Source organism: Amphimedon queenslandica, unplaced genomic scaffold, assembly GCF_000090795.2.
Source record: "Amphimedon queenslandica unplaced genomic scaffold, v1.1 AMPQUscaffold_13479, whole genome shotgun sequence".
Taxonomy (NCBI): Eukaryota; Metazoa; Porifera; class Demospongiae; order Haplosclerida; family Niphatidae; genus Amphimedon; species Amphimedon queenslandica.
The window spans coordinates 345,894-359,400 of record NW_003546285.1 but is presented as its reverse complement, the minus strand read 5'-3'; the positions used below and the strand labels follow the sequence as shown (position 1 = coordinate 359,400).

General features: G+C 35.1%; 4 protein-coding genes across 5 annotated transcripts in view; 1 reads left to right on the top strand and 3 right to left on the bottom strand.

Moving 5' to 3' along the window:
• Window positions 1-107: 107 nt before the first annotated feature.
• On the bottom strand, window positions 108-2,906 carry LOC109580757 (probable serine/threonine-protein kinase DDB_G0282963). Its single transcript, XM_019994260.1, has 4 exons — window positions 2,382-2,906; window positions 1,123-2,165; window positions 969-1,043; window positions 108-888 (listed from the first exon to the last, which is right to left on the bottom strand). The coding sequence occupies exons 1-4, from the start codon at window positions 2,799-2,801 to the stop codon at window positions 759-761; spliced, it is 1,668 nt and encodes a 555-aa protein (XP_019849819.1). The 5' UTR covers window positions 2,802-2,906; the 3' UTR covers window positions 108-758.
• Window positions 2,907-3,759: 853 nt separating this feature from the next.
• On the top strand, window positions 3,760-5,267 carry LOC100636741 (vesicle-trafficking protein SEC22b-like). The gene is made up of 5 exons (XM_003384969.3): window positions 3,760-3,937; window positions 3,982-4,088; window positions 4,421-4,581; window positions 4,695-4,847; window positions 4,909-5,267. Exons 1-5 carry the CDS (start codon window positions 3,800-3,802, stop codon window positions 5,061-5,063), a joined length of 714 nt encoding a protein of 237 aa, XP_003385017.2. The 5' UTR covers window positions 3,760-3,799; the 3' UTR covers window positions 5,064-5,267.
• LOC109580756 (uncharacterized) lies at window positions 5,162-9,406 on the bottom strand. 2 transcript variants are annotated; one of them, XM_019994258.1, is made up of 11 exons: window positions 9,345-9,406; window positions 9,028-9,297; window positions 8,424-8,844; window positions 8,290-8,370; window positions 8,129-8,248; window positions 7,980-8,060; window positions 7,810-7,929; window positions 6,682-6,939; window positions 6,484-6,573; window positions 6,390-6,431; window positions 5,162-6,339 (listed from the first exon to the last, which is right to left on the bottom strand). In XM_019994258.1, exons 2-11 carry the CDS (start codon window positions 9,235-9,237, stop codon window positions 5,327-5,329), a joined length of 2,436 nt encoding a protein of 811 aa, XP_019849817.1. In that variant the 5' UTR covers window positions 9,238-9,297; window positions 9,345-9,406; the 3' UTR covers window positions 5,162-5,326. The 2 variants fall into 2 exon arrangements, with proteins under 2 accessions (XP_019849817.1, XP_019849818.1); XM_019994259.1 differs by having other exon boundaries at window positions 8,129-8,242.
• Window positions 9,407-9,661: 255 nt separating this feature from the next.
• LOC100641671 (ecotropic viral integration site 5 ortholog-like) overlaps window positions 9,662-13,507 on the bottom strand; it is a 6,152-nt gene continuing 2,306 nt past the window's right edge. The window contains exons 6-17 of the mRNA XM_019994222.1: window positions 13,281-13,287; window positions 13,063-13,137; window positions 12,694-12,819; window positions 12,598-12,636; window positions 12,084-12,278; window positions 11,654-11,751; window positions 11,520-11,580; window positions 11,361-11,447; window positions 11,182-11,298; window positions 10,825-11,001; window positions 10,270-10,530; window positions 9,662-10,074 (exon numbers count right to left, since the gene is read on the bottom strand). Of these exons, the coding sequence (XP_019849781.1) occupies window positions 9,811-10,074; window positions 10,270-10,530; window positions 10,825-11,001; window positions 11,182-11,298; window positions 11,361-11,447; window positions 11,520-11,580; window positions 11,654-11,751; window positions 12,084-12,278; window positions 12,598-12,636; window positions 12,694-12,819; window positions 13,063-13,137; window positions 13,281-13,287 (1,507 nt within the window). The 3' untranslated portion in view covers window positions 9,662-9,810. The remainder of the gene's footprint in view (window positions 10,075-10,269; window positions 10,531-10,824; window positions 11,002-11,181; window positions 11,299-11,360; window positions 11,448-11,519; window positions 11,581-11,653; window positions 11,752-12,083; window positions 12,279-12,597; window positions 12,637-12,693; window positions 12,820-13,062; window positions 13,138-13,280; window positions 13,288-13,507) is intronic.

Below are 13,507 nucleotides of genomic sequence, written 5' to 3'. Positions count from 1 at the left end.
TTTATGTACATTTTTAAAGTGCTCTTAACTCATGAGAATGTAATAGGATTCAAATTTGATTTGAACTAACTCAAACCTAAAAGTTAAATAAAACCAGCTCAAACGTAAAAGTAATTAAAAAATTAAATTGGAACCAAACTTTCATATAGCCTGCCCATGGTATTTTTTTAGAAATTGGTTTGTTTTTTTAATGTTAACAAATCAGCTAAAACTTTTATAGTATTGACAATTAACATTTGTATTCTCTATAGCTTGAGTACACAGTGCACCCTAATAATACATTCATGTACATGTACTTTACATGTACATGAAATACGTGTACATTGTTGTGTCTTAAATTTTTATTTTTTTTCTATAGAGAGACGACTTTGATCTCATGTGACCTAACATTTTAAATTAATTAGTAAAAATTATAATTTAATTAATTGCACTAATGATCACTGTTATTATTATTTGAACCACTTTTGGTATAATTAAATAATTAGATATGATATAAAAACACATTAAATCTTCTCTACAATACTCATTATAAAGATCATGACGTAGTATCATCAAGCAGCATTACTTTATTTTTCTACCTCCCAAATTTCCACAACTGATTATTATCGTTGATAATCAAGTTACACATTTTAAAATTCTTTTTTTAATAATAAATTTTTATAGTTATTATAATGCCAGCATATCCAGTACAATATAATCAGTAATAATAAGGATCATGTTCACATATATGTACATGTTTATGATCAGAAGTGTATATATCAGTATTGGTGATGGTGTTGGTGATATTGGTGTGGTTGTCTGTAGGTCCTGTTGTGTTGTAGTTTCAGCCAAGAGGCTCTTTGCTTCTTTGCAACCTCCAGATCTTGTCTACACTTCTGTACATATTGACTAAGGGAGAGAGAGAGGGGGGGTAGAGAATACATATGTGTTGTTAAGGTACATGTATGTGTATAAAAGTTTTTCATTACTTTAGTTTTGTCATTTCGTTTATCAGTTCTTTCAACAATTGTGAGCTGTCAGGGAGACGGAGGCCATCCTGCTTACTAGAGAGAGAGAGAGAGTAAAGGACAGGAAGAAGGGGTTATATCAAAAGAACAAAGAGTCAGAGGATTAGATAATTACCATGGTGATATAGAAGGTACTTGTGCCATTGTCAAATCCTTTGCTCTAGTCCCCACATCATTAATTAGTGTATGATCAAAAGACTGCACACATGATGGATCCACTGCTGATGGATAAAGTGACCTTACGACTGATTTATGAGCTGATTCATACTCCCTTTGCTTCATGGACAATAAAGATTGATCAGGCCCTGTAGTGCTAACACTTAATTTAAAATTATTGTCTTTGGTAGTGTCACGTATTTGAAGCGTATTGGGGTCTTCACTGAAATCGAGAGAAACAAAATTCTCAATGTCGTCTAGAGTGAGGCTATCATCTAGTCTATGAACAGCTGTCTCTCCAATGCAATCATCACCGATTGTAGTGACACGATCATCTAAACCAGTGATAGGAGGAGGGCCTTGAAGAATAGGAGTAGAGCTAGTGATGGTAGTAGGTGTAATATTATTCTGATTATTGATGAGCTCGATAGTATTGTTTTTAGTAACAGTGGGCTCCGTAATATTAGGATTATAGCTAAGAGGAGGACTAGTAGTGGTAATTGTGGTATTTCTATTGATGTGAGGTTCATTGACAGTGTCAGTATTGGTAATATTATCCTCTTGTCTCTCCTTTATTTCGATAGCTTCAAGATCAACCAAAGAATCATCATCAATCAAAAGGCTCTCTTCCTTTCCAGCCTCACTTGCATTAGTGTCTTCCTCAACACACGTAATGATAACATCTTCAATGGTTGAGGGTAACAAAAGCGAAGCTCCTTGATTTAAGCTAACAGCAGCATCTCTATTAATACGAGTAGTAGAAGATGGAGATTGCAATAATTGAACGACATTACAGGTATCATCAGGAGGACGGCTACTGCATATCATGACATCTTTATCAGTAGAAGTGTTGGAACTAGTTAAGTGTTGTACATCATTAACAGTCTCGCTATTATTTGATGGACCCTCTTCTTCATTCTGAGGTATTACATTTGGCTCTATATTGGGGACTATATCAATTATTTCTTCTATTTTGCTCGTTGTTTCTCTTTCAATCTCATTCTACATACAAAGAATAATAATTCTAATTGTAAAGTACATTTACAATTATTATAACGTAAGCATAATATAATATAATAAAAATTGAATATACATAATAAAAAATTGAATTTTAAATATACATGTACATTAGTACCATGTACATATATATTTAAAATTCAATTTTTTATTATGAGAACAATACTATTACATCATTGCACTCCTTTGTTTGATGCTTACTTTGTCAGAGCTGTCATTTTGGCTCATCATAACTTCCTCTAGTACTACAATTCCCTTCCTATTCAGTGACGTACTAATTTCTGTTTCTTTGGCATTGTCGATCAAAGAAAGAGCTCCACCTTTCTCATTTCCAGGGGAAGGAGGAGGAGGAGAAATATGAACTGGCATTGCTTCCTCTTGTATATGTGAATCATCTGTGGCTTCTTTTGTTCCTTCTAGGGGAGGAGAAAGAAGTGGAGGTTGAGTTGATTCTTGTTTTTGTCTCTTAGAGAAACGAGGGACGAATCTCCCCTCACTGTTTTGAGTAAGGCAGTTTGGCAGTGTCTGGCTAGCTGGGGGCTCGGTGCTTGTCTCTTTATCTGGTGCAGTGGAGGGATCCGGAGCTCCTGTGTTAGCTTTTCTTTTCCTGCCCCTCGGCATAGCTCGATTTCAGGAACAGAAGAGAAAGTACTACACTAAATCCTAAAGTCAGCTGTTTCTTTCCCCAAATCCCCGCCTTAACAATAATTATTAAAAATTAAAATTCAATAATAATTATTATTAATTATTCAAAAATGAATTATGAAACAGGAAATGAGGTGCTGCTAATTAACTTTTATTAAAAATGAATTATGAAACAGGAAATGGGGTGATGCTAATTAACTTTTATTAAAAATGAATTATGAAACAGGAAGTGAGGTGCTGCTAATTAACTTTTATTAAAAATGAATTATGAAACAGGAAATGGGGTGCTGCTAATTAACTTTTATTAAAAATGAATTATGAAACAGGAAGTGAGGTGCTGCTAATTAACTTTTATTAAAAATGAATTATGAAACAGGAAGTGGGCTGCTGCTAATTAATTTTTATTAAAAATGAATTATGAAACAGGAAGTGGGCTGCTGCTAATTAATTTTTATTAAAAATGAATTATGAAACAGGAAATGGGGTGATGCTAATTAACTTTTATTAAAAATGAATTATGAAACAGGAAGTGAGGTGCTGCTAATTAACTTTTATTAAAAATGAATTATGAAACAGGAAGTGGGCTGCTGCTAATTAATTTTTATTAAAAATGAATTATGAAACAGGAAATGGGGTGCTGCTAATTAACTTTTATTAAAAATGAATTATGAAACAGGAAATGGGGTGCTGCTAATTAACTTTTATTAAAAATGAATTATGAAACAGGAAGTGAGGTGCTGCTAATTAACTTTTATTAAAAAACAGGAATTTCATTAAAAATTAATTTATTTTTTTTTAATTTTCTGTTTCATTTTATTTCCGGTTTCATTTCACTTCCAGTTTCATTTCATTTCCAAATTAACTTGGAAATGTTTTTAAATTTAAAATTGAAAATTATAAAAAATTTTGATGTTGGTTTTCATTTTATTTCTAGTTTTATTTCACTTCTGGTTTCATTTCATTTCCTGTCCTTTATGCATGACGTGGCTTCATTTTTAACCCTTCCATCACTGAATTATTACAGGAACAAAGTGACAATGGCTCTGTTCACTCTCCTTGCTAGAGCCTCCGACGGGCTCCCTCTCTCTGCCTCCATTCAAGATGATGACCATGTAAGTTTATAGCAACAGGCTTTTTTGTTTTATTGTCCTTATAGTCTGTGGATTTATCAGAATATCAAACTAGAGCAAAGAAAATATTTAGAAGGCTCTCCCCCCAGTCTCCTCCACGCTGCAGCATCAACAGTGAACCATTAGTCTTCCAGTGAGAATTCTATTGTATGATATCAGTATTAATACCTTCTAAATATTGATACTTTGTGTTGCATTCTGGGAATTTTAGATGGAAAAAGAACACAAAATATAGCATATGTAAATGTAATAATTTTTGAATGAATTACCAAGTGATTATAATTATAATATAGTAGTCAGTGTAGTTTCTATTTTGTTGAATTTGTGGTTGAGTGTCATGTAATAATTAGTTCAAAATTTTGCTCTTAAATAATTACATTTTCGACCCATAAATCACCTACTCATGTTAATAATAAATAATAATGTTCAAGAATATTCTAATATACTTTCCCCTTCTTCCTCTAGTTATATTATAGAGGGTGGTGTTTGCTACCTGGTTCTCTGTGAGTCCTCTTATCCTCCTACTCTTGCTTTCGGCTACCTTGAAGAAGTATGCCAGGCATTCAGTGATCAACATGGCCTTGAAATATCAAAAGCAACTCGTCCCTACCACTTCATTGAGTTTGGTAAGCTAACTGTGTGTGCTTTCAGAGACTAAAGACAATAATATTTTTTGTTTTCATCTCTCTTTTCCTGCTTCTTTGGCTTTCCACTCTCTCCCCCCTCTCTCTTTATCTAGGAACTGAGATAGAGAAGATCAAGCGGACATTCTCTGAAAGTAACTCGAGAAAGACAAACCAGCTACGAGGACTTAGTCACAACTTACAAGAGGTCCAGCACATCATGTTTGATAATATTGATGCTGTCATCCAAAGAGGAGAACTTATACAAAGTAAAAAAAAGAGTATCAACTCATTTTTTAAAATTTTGTATACAACTTTATGCCAATGCAGATTTAAGTGACCAAGCAAACAAGCTTGTTGATGGCTCCAAGAGATTTAGAAAAGAAGCAAGAAGGCTTAACCTAAGTACATCGATGGCTGCAAAACTGGCCATAGTTGCAGCGATTTTCATATTCATTATATTCGTACGGTTTTGGTTCTTTTGATATGGCAAAAGAGTGTTGGACTACACTCTTGATAGTGTCCAATGTCAACGTACATTATATCGATAGGACTTTATACTTCGATTTCCTATTTCTCCATCTTTGTAATGTACACGAATGAAACGATTTAACATTAATGAAAAAAATAATAATAATGGTACATTATATAATAATCATAATTAAACTTGTGTGTATGTGCTTAACTGTATGAATCATAAAGTATAATAAATACAGAAGGAAGAGAGAGAGGGAGTTGGGTCATAGAATCATATTGCCGTCATGTAAAGTCGCGAGCGTTTCGATACCTTGTAGCAACAGATGACGCAGCCTTTATAACAAATCCAAACTATCAGACAAGCGACGAGATAAACCAACAGCGGAGATGGAATGACGGCGTAAGCAATGTTACGAAATATATTAGGCTCAGCTAGCAAGGAGAGCTTAACGACTGATGGTGAAGAGTAAGGTGGTAATGGAGTAGTTTCAGCTAATACACACTTCTCATTGAGGTCAATGACAAAATCTGTCAGAAGTGAGAAAGAGCATTCGTAGACATCAAGAGCATTGGATCTAGTAGATCTCAGTGTACAGTCATTAGTATTCATTAGACTTGAGTTAGTGTAGAATATCTTCTCCACACTTACATTAACATGATAAGAGGCAGAGGGAGGGACAAAGACTGTGACGAAATAAAACGAATCTTTCGTCGAAGAGAATGTGACAATCGTCGGACTCTGAGCAGAGGAAGGTTTTCTAATATTGATGCAGTTTGTCTGCACTGCTTTCAAGCCATCCTCGTTAATAAAATCATCATAGTTTTCGTATATGTTGAGCTCTGAAGCACACTCCCTGTATGTGGTATCACTGATGATTGTAATGTTAAAGCTAAGAGTTGAGCCTGAGATTAAATAAGCGTAACTAGAATTGGGAGCTGTGGGTATATCAGCAGTCAAATCAGTAGCTGACGAGAGCTGACTACCACTGGAAAAAACACTATAGGCTACACTTGATGTCACTAAGTTATCGCAATCCAGTAGATAGAGCTCTGTTTGGTAGTTATAAGGAGAATCATAGGGACCAATAGAGGTTACGGTTAAGTCTCGGGACCAGAATGGCTTTAGACGAGAGAGAAGTACCAGCTCTCCTTCAGATACAAAGGTGTCTGTGTTTCTGGGGGAAAGGAAGAATGCTGTTAGTGCTAGACCACCAAAAGCAAAAATGCAGAATACAAGAACTATCACAAGACCAAACGTGATCCTAGCACACCATTTCATGCTACCTATAAAATAATAATAATAATAATGTTAAATTAATTTTAAAATATCTTACGAATTTCTCTATAGCGTGGTGGCCCATCCAATTCTTCCATTTCTAAATAAAGATATGATTAATATAATACTTTCATATACAGAAGGTTACTTACCTATTGGCTTGGGAACTAAAACAATTTTACTTTGTCTTTTCTCATTGGAAGGAGCTGAGGGCTGTAATCTCCTTAACAAAACTGGATTGACTAAATAAATAGATTGATTCACTATGATGTTAACACTGATATGATATTGACATTAACACTGATGCTGAATTAACACTGATACTATTATTGATTGCAAAATTTACTTACCCTGAACAGTCTCATTAACACGCTCATTCAAATCAAACTCATCATCATCAATCATTGTAGGAGGTCGATCAGGACCATCTTCATCAATACTACTAGTTGATTCATCAGTTTCTTCTGTCTCTCTTCCTCTCTCTTCATATCTACCTCCTGCTACTATAACGTTAGCTTCAATATGATCAGGAATGTCATCATCATCATCATCATCATCATCATCATCAGTGATTGAAGGATCATGCTCTTGATGGACTTGATTACGAACTAATGATACAAGGTGTTAATTAATTTTTATGAGAGACACAAAAATTGGGCTGAAGTCCCTGTACTATAGTACAGGGCTTTTCTGATACACATATATTCTTGTGTTGTATGAAAAGTTTGAACTAATTTGAGTAATTTCCATTTTCCAATCAAAGTTGGATTTTTTACAAAAACATTTTTTTTACAAAAACATTTTTTTAAAGTGCTCCAAATGCTTAGCTTTTCAAATATTTAATTGTATATATCAAAATTTAAAAAGTTGAAGACAGTAGTGGTGGGCGATATATCGATATTTTATCGATACAAACGATATTTTACGGTATCGATTCGTATCGGTATCGAAATTTTGAAGGAATCTGGATCGATACGTTGACCACGCCCATTTATTATGGTTAAATAATATTAATAATTAAAATTTTAATAAGTTAATGACGTATAATACACACACGTGGATACACGTGCATGAAAACATCGATGAAAAACAGTCAATAATAAGGGGTGTGACTCCATAGGTGTGGTCTAAATATCGTATCAAAACTGTATCGATACTCTCGATATGAACTGATATCGATCGGTATCGTATCGAATCCATTTTGGCCAGTATCGCCCACCACTAGAAGACAGGGTTAAGATAACCCATTCAAAAATTGTACCACATACTGTAAGAGAAGTGGTAAGTGTCGATTAAGGCCAGTAGTAATCCTTCTTCTTTTTATACTCAGTTATTTGTAAAAGGCTATTGTGGGTTGGACTCTCTTGTCCTTTTCTTGTGGTTAACAGTTGACACAATTACAGTATCAGCTGTTTAGCTTTGTGCAATGGGCAGTAATACCCTTAAAATAATAACAATGAGTCCTAATTGGGACTTACTTATATTTCTTTCCAATTCATTGTTGCTTTCCTCATCATCATCATCATCCTGCACCTCTTCATCTCTCACCCTCAGCTCCTCCTCATCATGTGTAACAGTATAACAACCAGTAGGACCTCCTACTCACACACAATGCAAATATGTATAATAATGATAGGCTCACACTCACCACTACTGCCCTGACTGTTAGTAGGACTTCTCTCTTCTTCTGAGTCATTACCAATATCATTAATAGCATATGATTGAGTGACTATGCATGCAGTGTTAGTAGTAAAATATTATTTTAAATAAAACTTATAAGTGTTTTTGTCTGCATACCTTCCCCATCACTGTCTTTGCTGCTGTTACCACTTCTCCTTCCCTCCTCTTCATCCAGAGACTGGCTCAAATCATTATCATTATTATTATTCAGTGCATAGGAATGAGGATTAACTTTAACTTCAAATAATATACAGTTTGCTAATCATTTTTGCACTTACTTGCAGCCACCATTCCTTCCTCACCCTCATTAATATAGTCTTCTTCAGAGTCTTCAATATTGACACTGTAATACTGATTTGCTGCACATAAAAGAATTGAAAACATTAATACTTGAAACTTGTTTTCATATTACCACTTCCTCCACTGTCTTTGCTGCTCCCGCTCCCTCTCTCCCATTCCTCTTCTTCCTCTTCCTCTCTCTTCTTTTGTCTCAGCATCTCGTGCTCAGTTTCAATCTCCACCAACAAGTGTTGGGTATGTTCACGCGTGCAGCGAGTACATACAGACTTCTTGCAGGTCCTACAATGCATTGTTGAGACATATTTCCCGCATTTATTGCAGACAACATGGACACAGCAGCTGCAGAGCCTTCCACTGCATTTGGAACACTGTATTTCGTTCCTGCTGAAACTCTTGTGAGCTGTTTCAATGTTGCTCGATATCACGGCTTTGTCAAGGTCTTCGACGCTTTCAGGGTGATGGAGCTGAGCTGGCTCTTGACAAATGAGGCACTTCAGTAGAGTCTTGTCACGTTTCTGACCCTTTAATACAGCCTAAATAGAACAATACAAGAATAATAACAATAAAAGATACAAAAATACTTAAATATAAACAAAGGTGCTGAAAATACAGTGCAGACATATGCATGAAGCTTTTCAAGTGCACGATAATAATTAACAATAATCACACATAATACTACTGGTATATATAACTGGCTTTTCTACACTGTCCATTACCTGTAGGCAGTCTTTGCAGAAGGTATGTTCACAGGCCAGTCTCCTGGGATCCTTGTATTTCATTAGGCAGATAGGACAGCGTACACTCTTCTGGGACCCAAGGGCTGAGACATCAGATGAAGAGAGAGACGTAGTCGAAGAGGTCACCATTGAAGCAACATAGTTCTTCATCTCTAGCTCCAAGTCTGCTCCAATGATACCCTGAGCCATGCTTCAATGAAGTAAGAAATCAGAAATATCATACACTTATCCTTTTATATATATAGCTGCCTGCAATGAAAAGAAATGAATTAAAGAATATACATTGCTTTCTTCACTTTATACGCAGTGATCCATAGACTTTAACTCCACAAAGCAATCCAATCCACTAGCAGTCATAAAATGCTGTTGATTTTGAGTGACTCTGCCCCACCCACATGCACTTGTCTCAGGACATGAATATCATGCAGAGTCAATCATGTTTTGATACTATGAATATCATCATGAATCAATTGGAGACTGGGTTTCCATTACATTTAATAGGCAGTTATTTGCCATGGAAAGACAATATACTACTACTACTACTAATGATAATAAATATAATAGTAATAGCAATAATCGTTTATTAAAAGCATACATGTACTGTACAAGTGAATTGCCAAAAGGAGCATACAATAAATAATAAAAAAAAGCTAAAGAAGAGACATAAAGAGATTAATATACACATGTACATGTACGAACGTGATTATGATACAGCATTATTCAAACAATGAAAAGTTAAAAACTAAAAATACGATCAGCCAATTAAGTCTCACTCCCACCAACGCTGGCACTATTGTCCAACTGTTCTTCCTCTCCCTCCTCCTCCTCCTCCTCTTTCTCCTTTTCTTTTGATTCGTACTCTAATGGCGTCTGTATCACATTCTCTAAATTAGATAAAAGCTCGTTGAACTGTAGTTCAAGGTCATCTATGGTGGCTATGGCGACTGCTTGCTTGCTTGATTCACTGTTGACTGATGAGGCTACTCCATCAATAGATTCAGCATTGGAGCCACACTTGGGGCAAATCTAGAAGAATAACATAAGTAACTGAAGTACTAGTAGTCTAGTACATGTAGTTTTATTTATAAAAAGTGAAGGGATTTCTTCAAAAATAGTATAGTGGAATTTTATCATTTTGCATTAAACTTTGGGGTAAAAACAAACTTCAATGTACCACATGTAGATCATGTGCCTGTACATGAACGCTATTTTAATTCTCACCTTCTCTCGTTGGAGTTGAGCTATTTTCTCGTGTGCTTCCTTCAATTCCTTTTCAGTATCAGAGAATTTCTTATTCAGTTTCCTCAGCTCCAGTGCCTTCCTCTCTAATAGATCAGCACACTCGGCACGCTCAATCTTAACAATAGCCAGTTCCCGTAGGAGGGTCTCTACATCAAGAGAGGGGGAGTGAGGAGGGGGAGGGTCTGCAGGTGAGGTTTCTGGGAGTGGTGTTGGAGTTTCTTCCTCAGCAGTTGCCGATACCTACATGTACATGTACAGTACATCTAAATGTATATACACATGTAGCATTACTGTACAGTGTACACAATGTAAATACATGTACATTGTACATGTATAATCTATTTCAGGATAATCTACATGTATATACTAAAATGTACATGTACATGTATTTTAACACAACATACATATATGTCTTATAAGTCTGTGTACATGTACATGTACATATATTTGTATATACATGTATTCAATCATTTTGCTGATGCTATTATAAGAGGATTTTTCTCATTCCCTCACATTCAATATCAGACCCTCTACCTGTGAGCTCTGTTCTTTGGTTCCTTCTTCAATTGAAACCAGTGAGGAGGTGGAGGCTGATTGAGGAGTGTCTCTTAGCGACGGAGCAGACGTACTTCTGTCCCTGAAATCCATTGAAGAAGGTAATGGAGACAAGTATTTCGTTGGATGAACTTCAGGAGTGTTAGACCGAGATTTCTAAAGTAGAGAGAGAGAGAGGGAAATAAAAAAGAAAAGATTGAAAAGAAAATGAAGTGATAAAGTGATAGAGAGAAGAGACACTGTACAGAAAATCCACTCAAAAATTAGTAAATTTCATTTTAAAATGTACATGCACATTATTCTTGCAATATTACATTAGGTAAGTTATTTAATTACGTGGTTGCTTTGTGATTTCTCCTTCTTCTCAAAGGAGGCCACTTTCTTTCTTAAAGTAGTCAGTTCTCTTCTAACTCCATACATCTCCTCGTACTCCTGGGCTCTGGTCACTTGCCCCTTAATTAATAAAAATAAATAAATAAATAAAATAAATAAATAATGTAATTTTAATCTTGTACTTGTATTAGACGATCAGCCAAACCTGCACATTCCTTCTCTAGAGCTAAAACTCGTTTTTCCAACTCGCAATTGTCGTCTTGGAGTCTCTGAAAAATCATGTGATTATCACATGAAAGTCATGTGACCTAGAGCAAGGTCATGTGATGCATTTCACTTACAATTAATTCCGAATTTTCGACTTGTTGCCTTTCCTTCCTTTGATTGTACTCTTTCTCCATCCTAGAGAAATAATAAGATAAGATGATCTTTCTATTCCCTCTCTCTCCCTCCCTCTCTTTCTTTCTCTCGTTACTTTTTCAGTTTCTTTGAAGATACTTTAACTCTGAAGGCAGCTTCAAAAAGAGTGTCACAGTCTTCCTCCGATAGAGATTTCATTTCTTTTTGAAAATGCTACAAAAATAAATCAAGAGTTATGCTTTTTTTCCAAAAAGCAGATAAAAATCACCTCCTCACATTTTTATTAAATTCTATTTTATTAAATTGTCACAGATTTTGTGACAATGGAACTAATGGGTTTTTGCTTGTCACAGATTTCGTGACAATGGAACTAATGGGTTTTTGCTTGTCACAAATTTCGTGACAATGGAACTAATGGGTTTTTGCTTGTCATAGATTTCGTGACAATGGAACTAATGGGTTTTTGCTAGTCACAGATTTCGTGACAATGGAACTAATGGGTTTTTGCTTGTCACGAAATACGTACATAACAACATAATTATTACTTTGGTCATGTCTTCCATGTCTAGCTTCAAGAGTTCATTTTGACTTCTCTCCAGGAGTGCCAGACCAACACGGAATATAATCTCAATCCCGTCTATGAGGAATATGTCTAGTACTCTAAAAGCAGCACACAAAGGAAGAGTAGAGGCAAAGAGGGTCAGGAACCAGGAGCTGGAGTACATTGAAGTATGGAAACCCTAAAATAGATAAATAAATAAAATATAATAATAAATAAAATATAATAATAAATATAATAATAATAATAAATATAATAATAATAATAAATATAATAATAATAATAAATTAATAGTAACAATAACATAATGCATACAATGTACCAGAAGAACAAATACATGTACATCTTACATGTACATGTATTTGTTTTATAAACCATTAACTCAATATCTCAACAGATTAAACTGTAATATAATCATACACTGTACATGTACATGCATGTATTCACTGTTGTACATGTAATTTGTACACTAATAATACACTAATTGAAAAATTACTGACTAGTGCTCTGAAATGAATATCCAATCTTGGAAATAATTCCTAAAAATATGAAACATGCATGTATGTCACTAAATCTTTTTCGATCCTTTTCCTCACTTCAACCAGGTTCTCTAGCTGGTAAAACCGGACTGACAGGTCGGCCATGGTTGGTTTGTAGAGCTCTCTCAGTTTGTGGTGACTCATCATGTGAGTGAAGACACAGAATGCTTCCTCTTCAGGCATCTGTAGAATAATGAGAGAGAAAGACAATAATAGAGGGAAAGGGGGAGAGAGAGAGACAAAAAGAAAGAGAGGAAAAAAGAGTGGGAAAGAGAAAAAGAGAAAGAAAGAGAGAGTGAGAGAGAGAGGAAGGGAGAGAGAGAGAGAGGGAGAGAGAGAGGGAGAGAGAGAGAGAGAGAAAAAGAGAGAGAGAGAGAGAGAGAGAGAGAGAGAGAGAGAGAGAGAGAGAGAGAGAGATGGGCATACATTCATTAATAGTATTCCAGCAATAAACAAGCTCCCTTGACAATAGCCCACCTCCGGGTCATAAACAGAATATGCCTAAAAAATGATTTAAAAGAAAATCGTTACAGTATGTATTAGGTATTCGTGGATCATTCTTAGGAAGTTCAACAACCACTTGGTGTTATTTTATAAAGTGAACTACCATTTAAGGAAAAAGCATTAAGAAGTCAGTAATGGACTAATGCCCTCTCAAAAATAACACTTCTAACATTCATCATACACATACACATGTACATGTACATTGTACATGTGTTACTACTATTGAAGATTACATATATGTACATATACATGTATGTACATGTACATGCAATACTTTGTTTGATATGTAATGTATATGTATCATAATTTGTAGTGTTACATGTAGTGCTAGGATTACAAGAAGAGAATAGGATTGCATTTTTACTAC

What these genes read in the sequence shown, in the direction of transcription:
- LOC109580757 (XM_019994260.1), bottom strand. Translation starts at nt 2,801, where the DNA reads ATGCCGAGGGGCAGGAAAAGAAAAGCTAACACAGGAGCTCCGGATCCC. An exon ending in AAAATGACAGCTCTGACAAA is followed by an intron (nt 2,166 to 2,381) that starts GTAAGCATCAAA and finishes CTTTGTATGTAG; the next exon opens with AATGAGATTGAAAGAGAAAC. An exon ending in GTACCTTCTATATCACCATG is followed by an intron (nt 1,044 to 1,122) that starts GTAATTATCTAA and finishes CTCTCTCTCTAG; the next exon opens with TAAGCAGGATGGCCTCCGTC.
- LOC100636741 (XM_003384969.3), top strand. Translation starts at nt 3,800, where the DNA reads ATGCATGACGTGGCTTCATTTTTAACCCTTCCATCACTGAATTATTAC. An exon ending in AGTGAACCATTAGTCTTCCA is followed by an intron (nt 4,089 to 4,420) that starts GTGAGAATTCTA and finishes TTCTTCCTCTAG; the next exon opens with TTATATTATAGAGGGTGGTG. An exon ending in CTACCACTTCATTGAGTTTG is followed by an intron (nt 4,582 to 4,694) that starts GTAAGCTAACTG and finishes CTCTTTATCTAG; the next exon opens with GAACTGAGATAGAGAAGATC.
- LOC109580756 (XM_019994258.1), bottom strand. Translation starts at nt 9,237, where the DNA reads ATGGCTCAGGGTATCATTGGAGCAGACTTGGAGCTAGAGATGAAGAAC. An exon ending in TCTGCAAAGACTGCCTACAG is followed by an intron (nt 8,845 to 9,027) that starts GTAATGGACAGT and finishes TGTTCTATTTAG; the next exon opens with GCTGTATTAAAGGGTCAGAA. An exon ending in TTTAGTTCCCAAGCCAATAG is followed by an intron (nt 6,432 to 6,483) that starts GTAAGTAACCTT and finishes ATCTTTATTTAG; the next exon opens with AAATGGAAGAATTGGATGGG.